Below are 13678 nucleotides of genomic sequence, written 5' to 3'. Positions count from 1 at the left end.
CTGTCCTCTGTTGGACTTTATCACCTGTAGAATATTGCAAGATTTCACACCTTCTCCTGAGCACACAGGTCAATTGCTGGTGGTTCCTCATAGACCAGTGGCTAGTAATAGGGAAGAGGGCTGCACCCTGGGCCCCTCCATCTCTGGGAACCCCTTCAGCCCTTACCTGCTCCACTCCTGGCTCTCAGCCCACATCTCTCTTGGGATGACTCCTGAGGTCTCCTGGCCCTGACTAGCCTGAGAGGTTTTAAGCACAAGGATCTCATCTTCTTCAAATCTCTGCTGAATGTAGATTCGGCATCAAGACCCAGCTTGATGGGGCCTCTGCATGTGTTCACATTGTCATGTTCTTGGGAAATTTGCAAAGGTAAGATACTTTAACCACAATCGGTTAAGATTGCCAAGTCTTTTCACACCAACTGCCCTTGTGTTCCAACTTCCCTTCATATGAGGTGGTTGGAGAGGCCATGGGCATTTCTGGGTCTGGCTAAGGGGGAGTTGAGTTGGGGATCAATTTAATTTGGGTCCATTGAGATATATTTGTGTGGTTCTCAGTCATCGCTGCATTCAGGTGAATCATTGCCAGCCACTGCTCTGTACAGAATGGCTTCTAGGAACCTTCCTACACACTGTCCAACTCACTCAGAGTTGTGACATCAATATGTCATATCCAGAGGGCATCTCATGACATGAATGCATTCCATGCCGCCTGGCCCTGGAAGCATATGGACAATGGAGGAGAAACAGGTTGGAAATGTACAGAAATAGAAGCTAATCTGTGGGAAACCCTTCCACTTGTCAGGTGGGGGTAGGGGGAATGTATTTTAGAGGTGTGCACGGCAGTTAGTAAAAAATACAGTGCTGTTTTTCTGAATTGTGTGACATAGTTGTTTTGACTTCTTTTCTAAGTAAATACTCATTTCCTGACCTCATTTTTGTGTTCTTTTTCTTAGAGGGCTCCCCAAATTGTATAAGCTTCAGTTCCCACAAAATCTGTATCTAACCCCAGTGCCACCATTTATTTTCTGGGTGATCTTGGGCAAGTTACGTAACCTTTCTGAACCACTTCCTCTTGGGTAAACGTAAATGATGATTTGGACAGGTGAGGACTCTGAAAGCCTCACGCCCTCATTCCATTTCTGAAACCATTACTAGAGGAAGTGACCCAGCCGGATGAAAATTAGACCAGAATATACAGACAGGGGAAGATGTAATACACAAGAAATAATGGTGAGCAGTGAATCCAGTCAAACTTAAATCTAAGTAATTGGAAATAACGCAGTTGTTGCAAATTCTAATGCAGTTTGTAGGAAAGGACTTTTGTAATAAGAGAGATAGTATGCAAAAAAAATTTAATAACAAGCTGCATCTATAATTCCAGATTATTTCTGCAAAACCTGGGAAATGGGGGAAGGAGAAGGAATATAAACACATGAACAGCCTCTTCCTGTTGGGAACTTTGAAATTCCTGACACTGATAAACACAGGCTCAGATATTTGTTAAACACTTAAAGGTATCAACAAATAGTAGCATAAAATGGGGATCAGAACTTCTGTACTTCCCTCTTCTTTCACACGAGATAGCCTCACAGCCTGATGCTGGGAGCTGCTCAGAGGGCCACAGCCAGGTGTCCCCTGTCCCTTCAGCTCTCCCCGGCCCCGCCCCACATGGCTGGATACAGCGTGTGGGAAGCTGCTGCTGCTGGCTCCCTGTCGCCTGTCTCTGGAGCAGCAGGTCCCAGCCAGGTCAGATAGGTGAAGGCAACAGAATGGGCTGGGAGCAGATCAGGAAACTCTCCTTCCAGGGAGATAAGCAGGCCTGGCCATAGCATCAGCCAAGGCCTGACGTACACAGGCCCGGTTTGTTTAGACCCGAGCATTCCACAGACCGACTCATTACACAGAGCTGGGCATTACTGCTCCCAGCATTATATTACTCATTACACAGAGCTGAACATTACTGCTCCCAGGCATTACAGGCCTGGGCAGTACAAAGAGCAGGCCCTTATACCAACCCCGCATCACAGAGAACCAGTTTACCCCCCAAACTTAGGTGTCATAGAAACGGACATTATCTACAGAGCCCCAGGTGACACAGATTCAAGCGCCTAGGAGGAAATGGTGAAATTAGGATTCTAGTTACAAAAGCCTACAAAAGTGACTTTGGTGGGGGCCCTGGTCAAATGTGTAAAATCTTGGCAATGCATAGGGTACCAGTGAGTGTGTGGTGGGTGTGTTTGGTCTTTGAAGTTGGAAAACACCCAAGTGAGGGGCCCAGGTCTCCCTCTCCACCGGAGCCCCTCACCCAGACCGTGGCTCCCTGAGGGCAAGGTCTGAGACTTCCTGAGTCCAGAGAGTGAGCCTCCCCAAGGAGTTCAGAACCCTTAGGGCCCTGACTCAAGATTTCCTAAAGGCCCTGCCCAGTCTGGATGCTCACCTCCTGCCCCAGTGGATCTCTCCTCAGAGCTCAGGGCTCTGCCTCCAGAGGGCACCAAATGGACACTTCTTGACAGAGGCGATCCTGGCCCCACCCCAGGCTGAGGAGGAGACCTGAGTCCATCCTGACAGCACAGATGGCCACAGGGCTCCTGGCAACCAATCTCAGGCCAAGAGCCCGGAGGAGGCCCTTGCTGTGGCTGCCACTCTTGGCCAGGGGAGGGCCCTGGGACAGCTCACACTCTGGATTCTTCAGGCTTCTTCTCTGGTCCTGACATTAACGGCTGCTGCTGTAGGCCAGGGCATGTCACCACCTTGGTCCCCTCCTCTTTGCCCTGCTGCCTTAGGATAGCCATGATCAAGGCGAAGCAGGCCAGGGAGCCCGTCTTGAAGAAGAACTGGAGGCCAATGAACCTGGGGAAGAGCAAGAGACCCTTGGACTCAGGACCTCCCCGTCCAGGGCTTCGGTGTCCTTGGGCTGGGGGCAGAATGGGGTCAGCAATCACCACCCATTGTGCAGTTGGAGACATTGAGGCCCTGGGAGGAGAGGCCTCCAGCCCCAGTGGACTCGGTGTCACCATAGTCTGGGAGAGGGGGATACACTATGCAAAAGGAGCCCTGGGTGGGGAGCAGAAGCCTAGGCACCCTCCCTGCCCTGTCCCTGACTGCCTCGTGGACTTGGCCAGTGTGCCTCTGCCTGGGTCTAAGGGCTCAGAGGCCCTGCCTGACAATTGCAACTCTGGATTTCCCCCCAACCCTCGCCACCCCACCAAAAGAAAAAGAGGGTTCCTTCTCCCCTGTTCATCTAACTGGGCGATTTCCAACTGGTGTGCTGCAAGAATTTTTAAAACATGCAATACCTGACTATTTAGTCAGGGGCACTGACTTCTTTTCCCTTAGATTGTCAAATGAAAAAATGACAACAGCCAACACAATAATGACTGTCTGGTGTTAATGAATCCAAATTATACCTTTAAAAAAAATCAGATCATCAAAAATATAATATATTTTAGTAATTAGTCAATGTGTGCCATGAGACGAAAAAGGCTGAAAATCCCTGGTTGAACTCACCAAGTCTCTCATTTGACTTTTTTTAAAAAAATATATTTTATTGATTTTCTACAGAGAGGAAGGGAAAGGGATAGAGAGCTAGAAACATCGATGAGAGAGAAACATCGATCAGCTGCCTCCTGCACACCTCCCACTGGGGATGTGCCCGCAACTAAGGTACATGCCCTTGACCTAAATTGAACCTGGGACCCTTCAGTCCACAGGCTGACGCTCTATCCACTGAGCCAAACTGGTTAGGGCTCTCATTTGACTTTTTCTCCCCTAGGAAGTCCCTGCACAGTCCCAACCCACAGGGACCATGCCCTCCTCAGAGCTGGAAGTGACCATGCTCCCAACCCTCCTCCTCCTTCCATCTCCCAACACATCTCAGGGCCAGCAGCCTCTGTGCCTTCAGGTTCCTCTGGGCTTCCCATTGTACAGGTAGGAAGATTGAGCCCCCCAAAAGGCAGGTCTCACAATAAGGAAGAAAGAGCTGGGCCCAGATTGCGGGCCTCCAGTGTTATATGAGAAGGTCTTCTTCCTACCCCACCCCAATTTCCTGTCTCTCTCACAACTGGGCTGCTCCCTGGTTCCCCCACACTCAGCCATGACGATGCATGTTCTTGCACGGACTGCCATCAGATGGCTTGGTTCAAGGCCCAGCTTTGCCAGTTATCAGCTGTGTCTTTGGGCCACTTTAACACTCACTTTTCCATAAAGGGGGAGACAGTATCTAGATCACAGGACTGGATATAGCAACTGTCACCAGCAGAACTTCTCCTCCCTGCTGGTGTCCTGCCTAGCACCCCACCCCCTCCAGTACTTTCAGCACCTTCCCACAATCCCCTGGCAGCCCCCACCCCGGGTCTCACCGAGTTCGGAGCAGGTCATGGTCATAGTAGCGGCAGACGGCCCGACGCCCACAGCTCCAGTCCCAGTGCACACAGGTGGTGTCGATGGCACTGCCGTGGATCACAGGACTGGGCATCCAGGCTGGAGGAGGAGGTGCTCAGGGAACAACGGATCTGGCATTTCTGTATGCACCCCCCCCCCTTATTCCCTGGTATACACAACCCCTCAGGGGCTCTGAGCCACTGGAGGCCTCTGGGCCCATCTGTCCTTGGCCCTCAAGCCCACCCCTCACCCTGATATCAGATGCTACCTCCCTGCTGGGCTGTCTAGCTGCTGATACACCCACCTGCAGGTCCCTTGGTCGGATCTGCTTCCCCATGGGCCCGTGAACCCCAAGGCCAGGAACTGGGTCTCACTCATCCCTGTGCCCCCAGCCCCTGTACACAGTGAGTGTCTGGACCAGAGGTTCTTTACCTAAAACTCTCAGGAGCATGAACTGGATTCCCACAGCCAGAGTCTTGTCTTCTTTCTTCACTCCCCTGACAAGAAGGGAAATGGGTGACATGAGGATCGAGAGGGGCCCAGCCCTCGAGGGGCCCTGCCCTCAAGGGGCTCTCACATTCCTTCTCTCCCGCCACCCAGTGCCAGCCTTCCCCCAGTCTCAAGGCCCTTGGGTGGGATGGGGCCGGGACCTCAGGCTCTACACTCCATTTGTGACCAACCTGCAGAGCCTGATCCCCGTGTACCAGGCATAGCCACTGACCGTCAGGGTCCTATGCTGACCTCCCTATGTCCCTGGTCACAGATACCTCCCATCCCTATCCCCTGGCTCCACCAAATTCTCCCCTTCCTCATACACTGGACAAAACCTGGAGCTGGGCAGCCAGACATGCCTTCTAGCTCCCTCAACCACGGTAAAGCTATGGCCCAGACGCCCTGAGAAGCACTGGCTCTTCTCCTAAGTGGTACCAGCAACTGGCAATTATGAAGAATTCATTATTGCAACCCCCTTCTCACCCCCATGAGGTAGGTGTATCCTTAGCCCCATTTTACAGATAAGGAAACTGACAGCTTCTTGGACAGGCTAAGTGACTTGGCAGAGATCCCACAGTTGATGGTTTCAGGAGTTAGAATTTGTGCAGCACATTGCCTGCCTTAACTCCTCATACGCAGACTGCTTGCTGGGGCATCCGATTCCTCTACTTTCTCTCTTGTGGCCAGACTATTTTATGGATCTACATGCTTTCTAATATTTGTACGGGGGTCCATCCCCATTCTAATTTTCTAGAAAACAGGGAATAAAATAATCCCAGCATAACAGAAATTGGAATTATCCTTCTATGAGGCCCCCTTATTGCAGCCCCACCCTGGGAGCTGCTGACTTTGGCCTCAGGAGACAATTTGTCGGTCCCTCAGGCACCCTCACTCCTGGACAATAGCCAGGAAGATCTTGGATCTTGGGCTGGTTCCACAGTGGGCCCTTAGGTGCTTGTTGGTCGGAGTGGTGTTCAGAATCATGGACCACACTGATAGCGTCCGGTTTTCTGAGTGCACTCCTGTGGCCCGCTCCTGACAGATAGGGTCGGGGTGGGGAGTCAGGTGACACTCCTCCACTTCCTCCCCCCTGTGACTGGGAGGCAAAGGCAGGGCCTTGGCAAGTGGCCTCCCCTCCCCTGGGGCAGGTAGGGGCTTGGGCTTGGTACCCAACACTTGCCACATGACCCGTGGGTTAGCCTCTGAATTGCTCTGAGCCCCAGTTTTCTGATCTGTAAGATGGGCGAAGACTTCATCTCAGCAGGTTGCCGTGAGGATGAAGACAGGACAGTGGGAGCCTGCTGTGTTGTGGCGGCCCACCCCTCCTTCTTCAGACTCCTCCCTCGGGATTCCTGTCCTGCCTGTGGGTAAGGATGTCTTGGTGTCCACCAGCTCTGACCCATCCCTGCTCTCACCTTAGGATGAGCATGAAGGAAGGAGTGTGGGTGACACTAGCCATGGCTGCACCCAGGCTGATCAGGAGCATGAAGGGCAGCACCAGGTGGCTGCAGGCTGAGTCACAGGAGCCCGCGGGCACAGGGCCGCCCCCTGCCACGCAGCTGCAGTTGGTGTAGAAAACCTGTGGGGAAGAGGAGGAAGAGCCTTCAGGGGCCAGCAGCTGGCCGAGGGCCTGTGGCTCAGAAGGCTTGACAGACCTAAACCAGCTGGGACAGAGCGGATGGGAGGCTGAGTCAGATGGCAGGTCCCTGGGCTCAGGCTGGCTGTCTGCACACAGATGGGCTGAGCCTGCATGAGGCTGTGGGGACAAAGGGGAGTGGAAAGGAGGAAAGGGAGGGGAGCCAAGAAGAGCATCATCCTCAACACACCACACACACACACACCATACACACACAGACAACACACATTCACACACACCATACACACACACCACACACATTCACACACACCATACACACACAACACACATTCACACACACACCATACATACACACAACACACATTCACACACACCATACACACAACACACACACATTCACACACACCATACACACATACACATACCATATAGGGCAAAAGTTGGTTTACAGTTGTTCATATGGAAAATAACACAATAATTAGTAAATAATAATATAAGAATAAACTGTTTCATGTACTCACAACTGTAAACCTACTTGTGCCTTACCCTGTACACACACACACACACACACACACACACACACCTTCACACATACCCACACACACCCCCCACACAAACTCATTCCTTTACCTGGTGATGTCAGAATGTTCCAGACTCCTGACCATAGGTGCAAGGAATCAAAGCAACAAAGAGTTTTAGGGAAGGAACTCCGATTTTCAGCTCAGTGCTCCTCCCCCCTACGTTACACAGGTCTTCCAGAACTCGGGGCCCTACAGGGGACTCTCAGAGAGACTGGAGCAGGGTGGAGAGATGCAGCCAGCTCTGCAGGCGGAAGGCTTGACCAAAGAGGGGGCAGGACTTGGGTCTTGAGGAATGAATAAAAGTTTGCCAAGAGAAAAATTGGGATGAGTGGGGTAGGGTCAAATGTGAACTCACAGGGGCATGAAAGACCCCAGCCAATCTTCCCTTCTGCCCGGAGCAGAGAGCGCAGAGGGCAGAGGGGCGGTGCTCAAGGGCGGCTGTGGTGGCATCGTGAGAGAGGAACCCAGACACGGTGGACCAGGGCCCTGCCAATCATCCTGCTGACAACAACTTAAAATACTGGATACGGCATTGAACGCACGGTCCCGAATGCACCCACAAGCTGGCAGGATGTGAACAGTACAGAGGTTCGGTGCTCAGGGAGGCCAGATGCTGAGAGGTGCGCAGAGTCCTGAAACAGGCTTCTGTGCGATGGAGTGCAGCTTTCTGAGGTTTGGGGGCTACAGGGCCAGAGCATGAGTCCCAGCCCTCCCTCCTGCCAGGGTGAAAAGTCTAATAGGAGACCCCCCAAGAAACTGGGAGCCCTCTAAACGCTGAAGTAGGAGTAAACGCTGACGCCTTTCCAAACACGGAGCTGGCAAAGGGTGTTTGATTGCAGCCCACACTCCTACCCTCCAGTGGCCTGGAAAACCTCCAGCCAAGGATTCTTTCAGAAGTGGTCTCGACTGGCAGTGCCCTCAGGTGCCCGACAAATGCAAAACCAAGCCAGGAAGCCAGGCTTTTCTTTTGTTCCCCACGTACAGTATCAGAGTTTCCTGACCAGTGTGCCCCAGAGAGCCTCGGGCTGCAGCTGGGACACAGCTGTGCAGGGACTGGCCCAGTGCGGCCTGGCTGGCCGAGGGCAGCTGGAACCCTGTGGGCCTCTCACCATCAGCCCGGGCAGCCCCAGACACTTCCCAGTGTGAAAAGGCTTGGGAAGCCCTGAGCTGGATGCCGGGAGCCTTGGAAAGACTTTATACACGGGAGAGAAAAGACCTGATGGCACAAAAGCTGCTCTGGCAACTGCACGGGGAGGGCCATGGAGAGCTGGGTATTGCTCTGAGAGAGGGGACACCTAGGATTCAGGCATGGGGAAGCGGGTGCACTTCCTACTGCTCTGCAGAGCTCCTATGCATGGCGAGGCTGGGTCCTGTGCGTGTGACCTCCTGAGCACACGCCATTGGACCTTCACCTACAGGCCGAACAACTCACTGGGCTGTAAGTACACTGGAGGGCCAGGAAAGTGGAGAAATGAGCCAGGGCAAGGTTGCTGGGGAGAAACAGCCTGCCCTGCTCCTTTTCTGGGAGGCTGGGGTGGACACAGAAGCAAGGGGCCTTTTTCTTGGGGATTTTCCCAGCCCTTCATTCACATTCATCCAATTCTATGGGAGAAAGTTCTGCCCTAGCTGGTTTGGCGCAGTGGATAGAGTGTCAGCCTGTGGACTGAAGGGTCCCAGGTTCGATTCTGGTCAAGGGCACAAGCTCATGTTGCAGGCTTGATCCCCAGTAGGGGGCATGCAGGAGGCAATCAATCAATGATTCTCTCTCATCATTGATGTTTCTATCTTTCTCTCCCTCTCTCTTCCTCTCTGAAATCTATAAAGATATATATTTTTAAAAAGTTCTTCTATCTCTCCATCTACCTCTGATGCAGCCCGAGCCAAGATCCCGCCACCCAGTCACCTCACCCCATCTTTCCCCACTCACTTCTTCATAGCTGGTTACTGAGCACAGCTGTGCTGGACATGGACCAACCCCTGGGCCCGGGAGCTCGCAGTCGGCCGAGGAGGCAGGCTCACCAAGAGACCATTCCAGGACAGAGTGACAGTTCCTGAGTGCTGACCAGGGCTGGGCGCCTCCTAGCACTATTTCAAAACCCAGCCTCTGAGGGTGCTCTGGAAAGGGGGCTGGGCTGGGAGGTCAGAGCCCTGGTTCTAGTTCCAGCTCTGGCATGAAGACTTGGGGCATTTGTGCAATGCCTGGTCCTTTCCTGGGCCTCGATTTCCCATCTGTTTAATGGGTATAAACAGGAGTGGGTATTACTGAGTGCTTAACATCCCCCAGGCACTGTGCTAAGTGCTTTTCATGGATTATGTCACGTGGCTCTTCACTTCCGACTTAATGAATTCACTTCTGCGGAAAGCATTTAGCACAGTGACTGGCACAGAGTAGGCACTCACTACTGGCATCTCCATTTTACAGACCAGGAGACCGAGGCACAGGTTAATTCGCCTAAGGCAACAGAGCCAGAGGCAGAACAGGGGTTTGAACCATGTGGCCTGGCCTCCGTGTGCAGGGGCCCACATTCACAGTGCACCGTCCCCTTGGGGATACTGCCCCGGCCACTAGGGCCTGGAGGCTTCTGCAGTGATCTCAGGGAGGTCACCCCAGGTCAGGACAGGGAGTGACAGGAGGCTCCAAAGGCTTGGATTACATTTATTCCAAATGCAAACAGTTTACACAGCCCAGGTGCTGCCTGGCCGGCTTCTGAAGCACAATCAGCCAGGTGCTTTGCTCCGCACCAGCCAGTGCGGAAAGGCCTCTTCCTGGGAGGGCTGCAGGCTTAGAGGCTGGTGCCAAGTAGGACACAGCGGCAGGTGGGAGGCTCTGGAGAGAGGGCAGAGTTGTCATAACAATAAGCCTGACCCTACCACCCTACACACACATGCGTTACAACCTGGGGCTGGATTTTGTGCCCGTTTGTCACTTGCTGGGACTGAGGAGAAAGGGGAGGAGGAGCCAGTTGGTCTCGATGGTCTTTCTAGGGCTCACACAGAATGCGCTGCTGCTGCTGACGCTGCCCCTTTCCCACCTGGAGAGTTCCTGGAAGACAGGGCCCCAGGGCTGACTGATGGGCTCACTGCCCAGCCTCCCCTCTGGCCTCCCGTCTCCCAGCCTGCACTCTGCTCTCCTTCCTCCCACCATGGCCTCAGTGTGATCACACACAGGTCTGACTCTGTCACTCCCCTGCCTAAAAGTCATCCAAGGCTCCCCGCTGCTCTCCGGATAAAGTGCCCTCTCATGGTCTGGCATTCAAGGCCCTTCCGGGTCTGGGCCTTGCTCTCCCTCCATGAACCCGAGCTTCTGCTCCAACAAGCTCTTTGCATTTTCATGTAACATTGTGTGTGTGTGTGTGTATACATGTGTATGCATGTGTGTATGTGTGTACACGTGTGTATACGTGTGTGTATGTATATATGTGTGTGTATGGGTGTGTATATGTGTGTGTGTGTGTGCACCCTGTGCATGGGCTTGCTTCTAGACTCTGGGCTCCTGCTCTTCCCCCTGCCTGGGAAGCCCTTCCCTAGCTTGCCGGCTCACCCTTGAAGATCCAGCACAAATGCCAGGTCCTGTGAAGCCTCTGTATCTCCTTCCATCCTTGTCTGTGTGTGTAGGGACCACTTCTCCTGCCCAGAAGCACCCCGGGAATTCCTGAGTTATTTCCTTTGGCATCTCTCCTGCGTGGGCAGCTGGGGCCAGATCTGCTTCCCCTGTGGGCACTGGCACATGACTGGGCCCAGACTGGCAATGAAAGCTTATTGAGAGAATAACGTTCTACCTCTGCCAACAGGAGACAGACAGACAGACAGATGCACCAGAGAGTGAACACATTCCGAGTTGGGGAGTGTGACAGGCACACAGAGACAGGGAAGGGCAGAGAGCCCACGAGAGGTAGAGGGAGCAGCCAGAGGCCTGACCCACCTGGCTTTTGTTCAGAGCCTCCTGGACCACCCGGGTTGTGCAGCCTGCGTGGCAGGGGGTGAGGTACTCCACACGGGTGCTGGGGTCGCAGACCGGGTTGAAGTCATCCGGAGGGCAGGCGCAGGGCTCCATGCAGCCTGGGAAGGACTCCAGTCCAGGCTGGGACCTGGTGCAAGAGAAGGCCAGAGGGTTGGCCTGGCTCTCCCTCCCTCAGGCCACAAACCAGAGCTACCTCAGCCCTCAGCCTGCCTCCCCACTGAGAGAGCCGTGGCCAGAGATGTCCACCCCATGTGGGTCCTACGCTGCCCGGGCTGCCCCATGGCGTGTGGAGGTGAGCGCCTTGCAGTGGAGGCGTGCGGGCAGGAAGACAGCTAGGAGCTCCATGGCCTCCCGATGGGGACGTAGGGAGCAGAGGGGACCAGAGGCCTCTGGACTCCTCCCGCCCCGAGAGCCGGTGGTGCTGTTTGAACGGCTTCTGTAAACATCTCTGCTCCTCGGGGGTCCTTCTTTAGGGAACATGAGGTAAATTCCTCCTAGAATCTAGTCTCAGGTGAAAAGCGCTTTTTCTCGATGTAACTGGATTACTTCTTGTTCTTGGAAAATTTGAGCTGTGTGTGTGGAACTCAGGACACCTGACTAGCTGTGGGGTCTCCGACCGGTTCCTGCCTCTCTCTGGGCCTCAGTTTCTCTTTCTGTCACCTTGGCTGAGGATCCCCCACCCCATCACCATTCTCCAGTCTCAGACCTCACAAAACTCTCACTACTCTGTCTAGGGCACATGTTATGTCCCACCTGCCTTCCCTCAGAGATTCAGTCCCCAAGCCCCAGGAGAGCCCCCACTCTAGTCAGCCAGGGCAAGATGGGGCAGGAGACGAGGAGAGAGGCGGTCCCAGGGGCAGGTCACCCGGGAGGGGCAGAGGTGCCCTGGGACTCAAATGTGAGCTGGCATCACAGCTTGGAAGGAGGAAACCTGCCAAAGAGCCAATGGCCCGCTGAGAGCAGGAGGCCAGCGGGGCAGCTGGAGGTGCTGTGGGCCGGGGTGGTGCAGGCAGAGGCCCAGGCAGCGATTGGTATCATTAGTTGGGCTGGAGCATGAGAAATTCTGTTCAATTTGCTCACTTGGTCCAGAAGGGCTTCTTCAATGAATTAGAACCCAAAGTTCAGTGAGTAAATTGCAAGAATATAGCCCTAGCCTGTTTGGCTCAGTGGATACAGCCACGGCTTGCAGACTAAAGTGTCCCATGTTCAATTCCGGTCAAGGGCACATGCCCATTTGTGGGCTTGATCCTCCCAGTAGGGGGCGTGCAGGAGGCAGCCAATCAATGATTCTCTCTCATCATTGATGTTTCTATCTCTCTCTCTCTCTCTCTCTCTCTCTCTCTCTCTCTCTCTCTCTTCCTCTCTGAAATCAATAAAAAATATTTTTTTAAAAAGAATATAGATGAGAACACAGGTGAGGTGAGATGTCAGAGTTAAGGTGAGAGGGAGAAGAAAAGAGAAATAAGTTATGTGGTATAGGCTTTTAAAAATCCTCACTCGAGGACATGCAGCGAGAGACAGGGAGGGAGAGAGGGAGGGAGGGAGGGAGGGAGAGGGAGGGAGGGAGGGAGGAAGAGGGAGAGAGAAAGAAACATCCATGTGAGAGAGAAACATTGATCAGTTGGCTATCGCATGCTCCCAAACTGGGGATCAAATCCATGACCGAGGTATGTGCCCTAACGGGGAATTGAACGGGCAACTTTTCAGTGCACAGGATGATGCTCAACCAACTGAGCCATTGCAGTGGGGATAGGCCAGTTTAAAAAAGAAAATATATATGTGGTAACATATTCATTTACTTTTTATTCCAAAAATCAATTCACCCAGGGCCTGGCTGAAGCCCTCTTGCTGGGCTCTGCACACAGAAGGCCCCACCCTGGATACCAGAGATGCCTCACTGGGGAAGGAGAGGTCCGTGAGGTGGGACCTGGGACAGGGAGGCCAGGACTGAGCATTTCTGGAGCCTGAGCCGAGTCCCCACCCGCTCCCGTCACACAGGAGCCCCAGGTGCAGAAAGCTGGCGCCCAGGGGGGGGGAGCAGATGCCTGGGAGAGGCAGGAACAGAGAAAGTTGGGGAATTCTAGCTGAGCGTCAGGCCAGCCAAAGCCTGGAACAGTTCCTAGGAAAAATGAAGTCATCCTGGAGAAGAGGCAGCTGTGTAACTTCCAGCATCCTCTCCAAGCTGCTCCCGCGGGGAGAAGGTATGTGTATGGGGGCGGGGGGGCGGGGGGGTTGCCAGAGAGGGAAGGAGAGAGTCGTCAGAGGATTTCCTGCTGGGGCTGCAGGCAGATGCTGCCCCACAGACGTGAAAAAAGAATTCTGGAATTTCAGGGCCATGGAACAACAGAATTTAGCTCCCAGGCTCTAAAAACCAAGAATCTCCGAGGTCTCCAGGGCAACCCCTTCCCCAAGCATAAGTCTCCTCTGCAGGGTCCCTGATAGGGGCCTCTCAGCCCCTGGTCACCCCCTTCTCCCCCTCGCCCCCAGGATGGAGAGCCTGCTCCCTCCTGGGTAGGCGTTTCCTCTGCCTGGGAGCAAAGCCTTCCTTAGGCTGAGCTGGGTCCTGCTCCTCTGGGGCACCCCACCTCCACTGGCACACAGCGCTTGTCCACACTGCAGACGCCATGCCCACAAGAGGCTTTGCCCTGATCCAGCCTCCATCCCTCC

The 13678-nt window shown here is 53.8% G+C and overlaps 1 protein-coding gene across 3 annotated transcripts in view; it reads right to left on the bottom strand.

Annotated features, from left to right (window-relative positions):
• Window positions 1–1338: 1338 nt before the first annotated feature.
• Window positions 1339–13678, bottom strand: part of SLCO2B1 (solute carrier organic anion transporter family member 2B1) — a 57843-nt gene continuing 45503 nt past the window's right edge. For 2 of the 3 annotated variants that reach the window (XM_081098730.1, XM_081098732.1), the window contains 5 exons: window positions 10973–11138; window positions 6288–6451; window positions 4813–4877; window positions 4359–4479; window positions 1339–2850 (listed from right to left, as the gene is read on the bottom strand). In XM_081098730.1, coding sequence (XP_080954856.1) covers window positions 2673–2850; window positions 4359–4479; window positions 4813–4877; window positions 6288–6451; window positions 10973–11138 — 694 coding nt within the window. In that variant the 3' untranslated portion in view covers window positions 1339–2672. Of the gene's footprint in view, window positions 2851–4358; window positions 4480–4812; window positions 4878–6287; window positions 6452–9690; window positions 9878–10972; window positions 11139–13678 lie in introns of those variants that run through there. The other variant, XM_081098731.1, reaches the window with a different exon arrangement.

Source organism: Myotis nattereri (assembly GCF_964212035.1).
Source record: "Myotis nattereri genome assembly, chromosome: 9".
Classification (NCBI taxonomy): domain Eukaryota; kingdom Metazoa; phylum Chordata; class Mammalia; order Chiroptera; family Vespertilionidae; genus Myotis; species Myotis nattereri.
The sequence above is the reverse complement of the archived record's forward strand: the minus strand, read 5'-3'. Positions and strand labels throughout refer to the sequence as shown.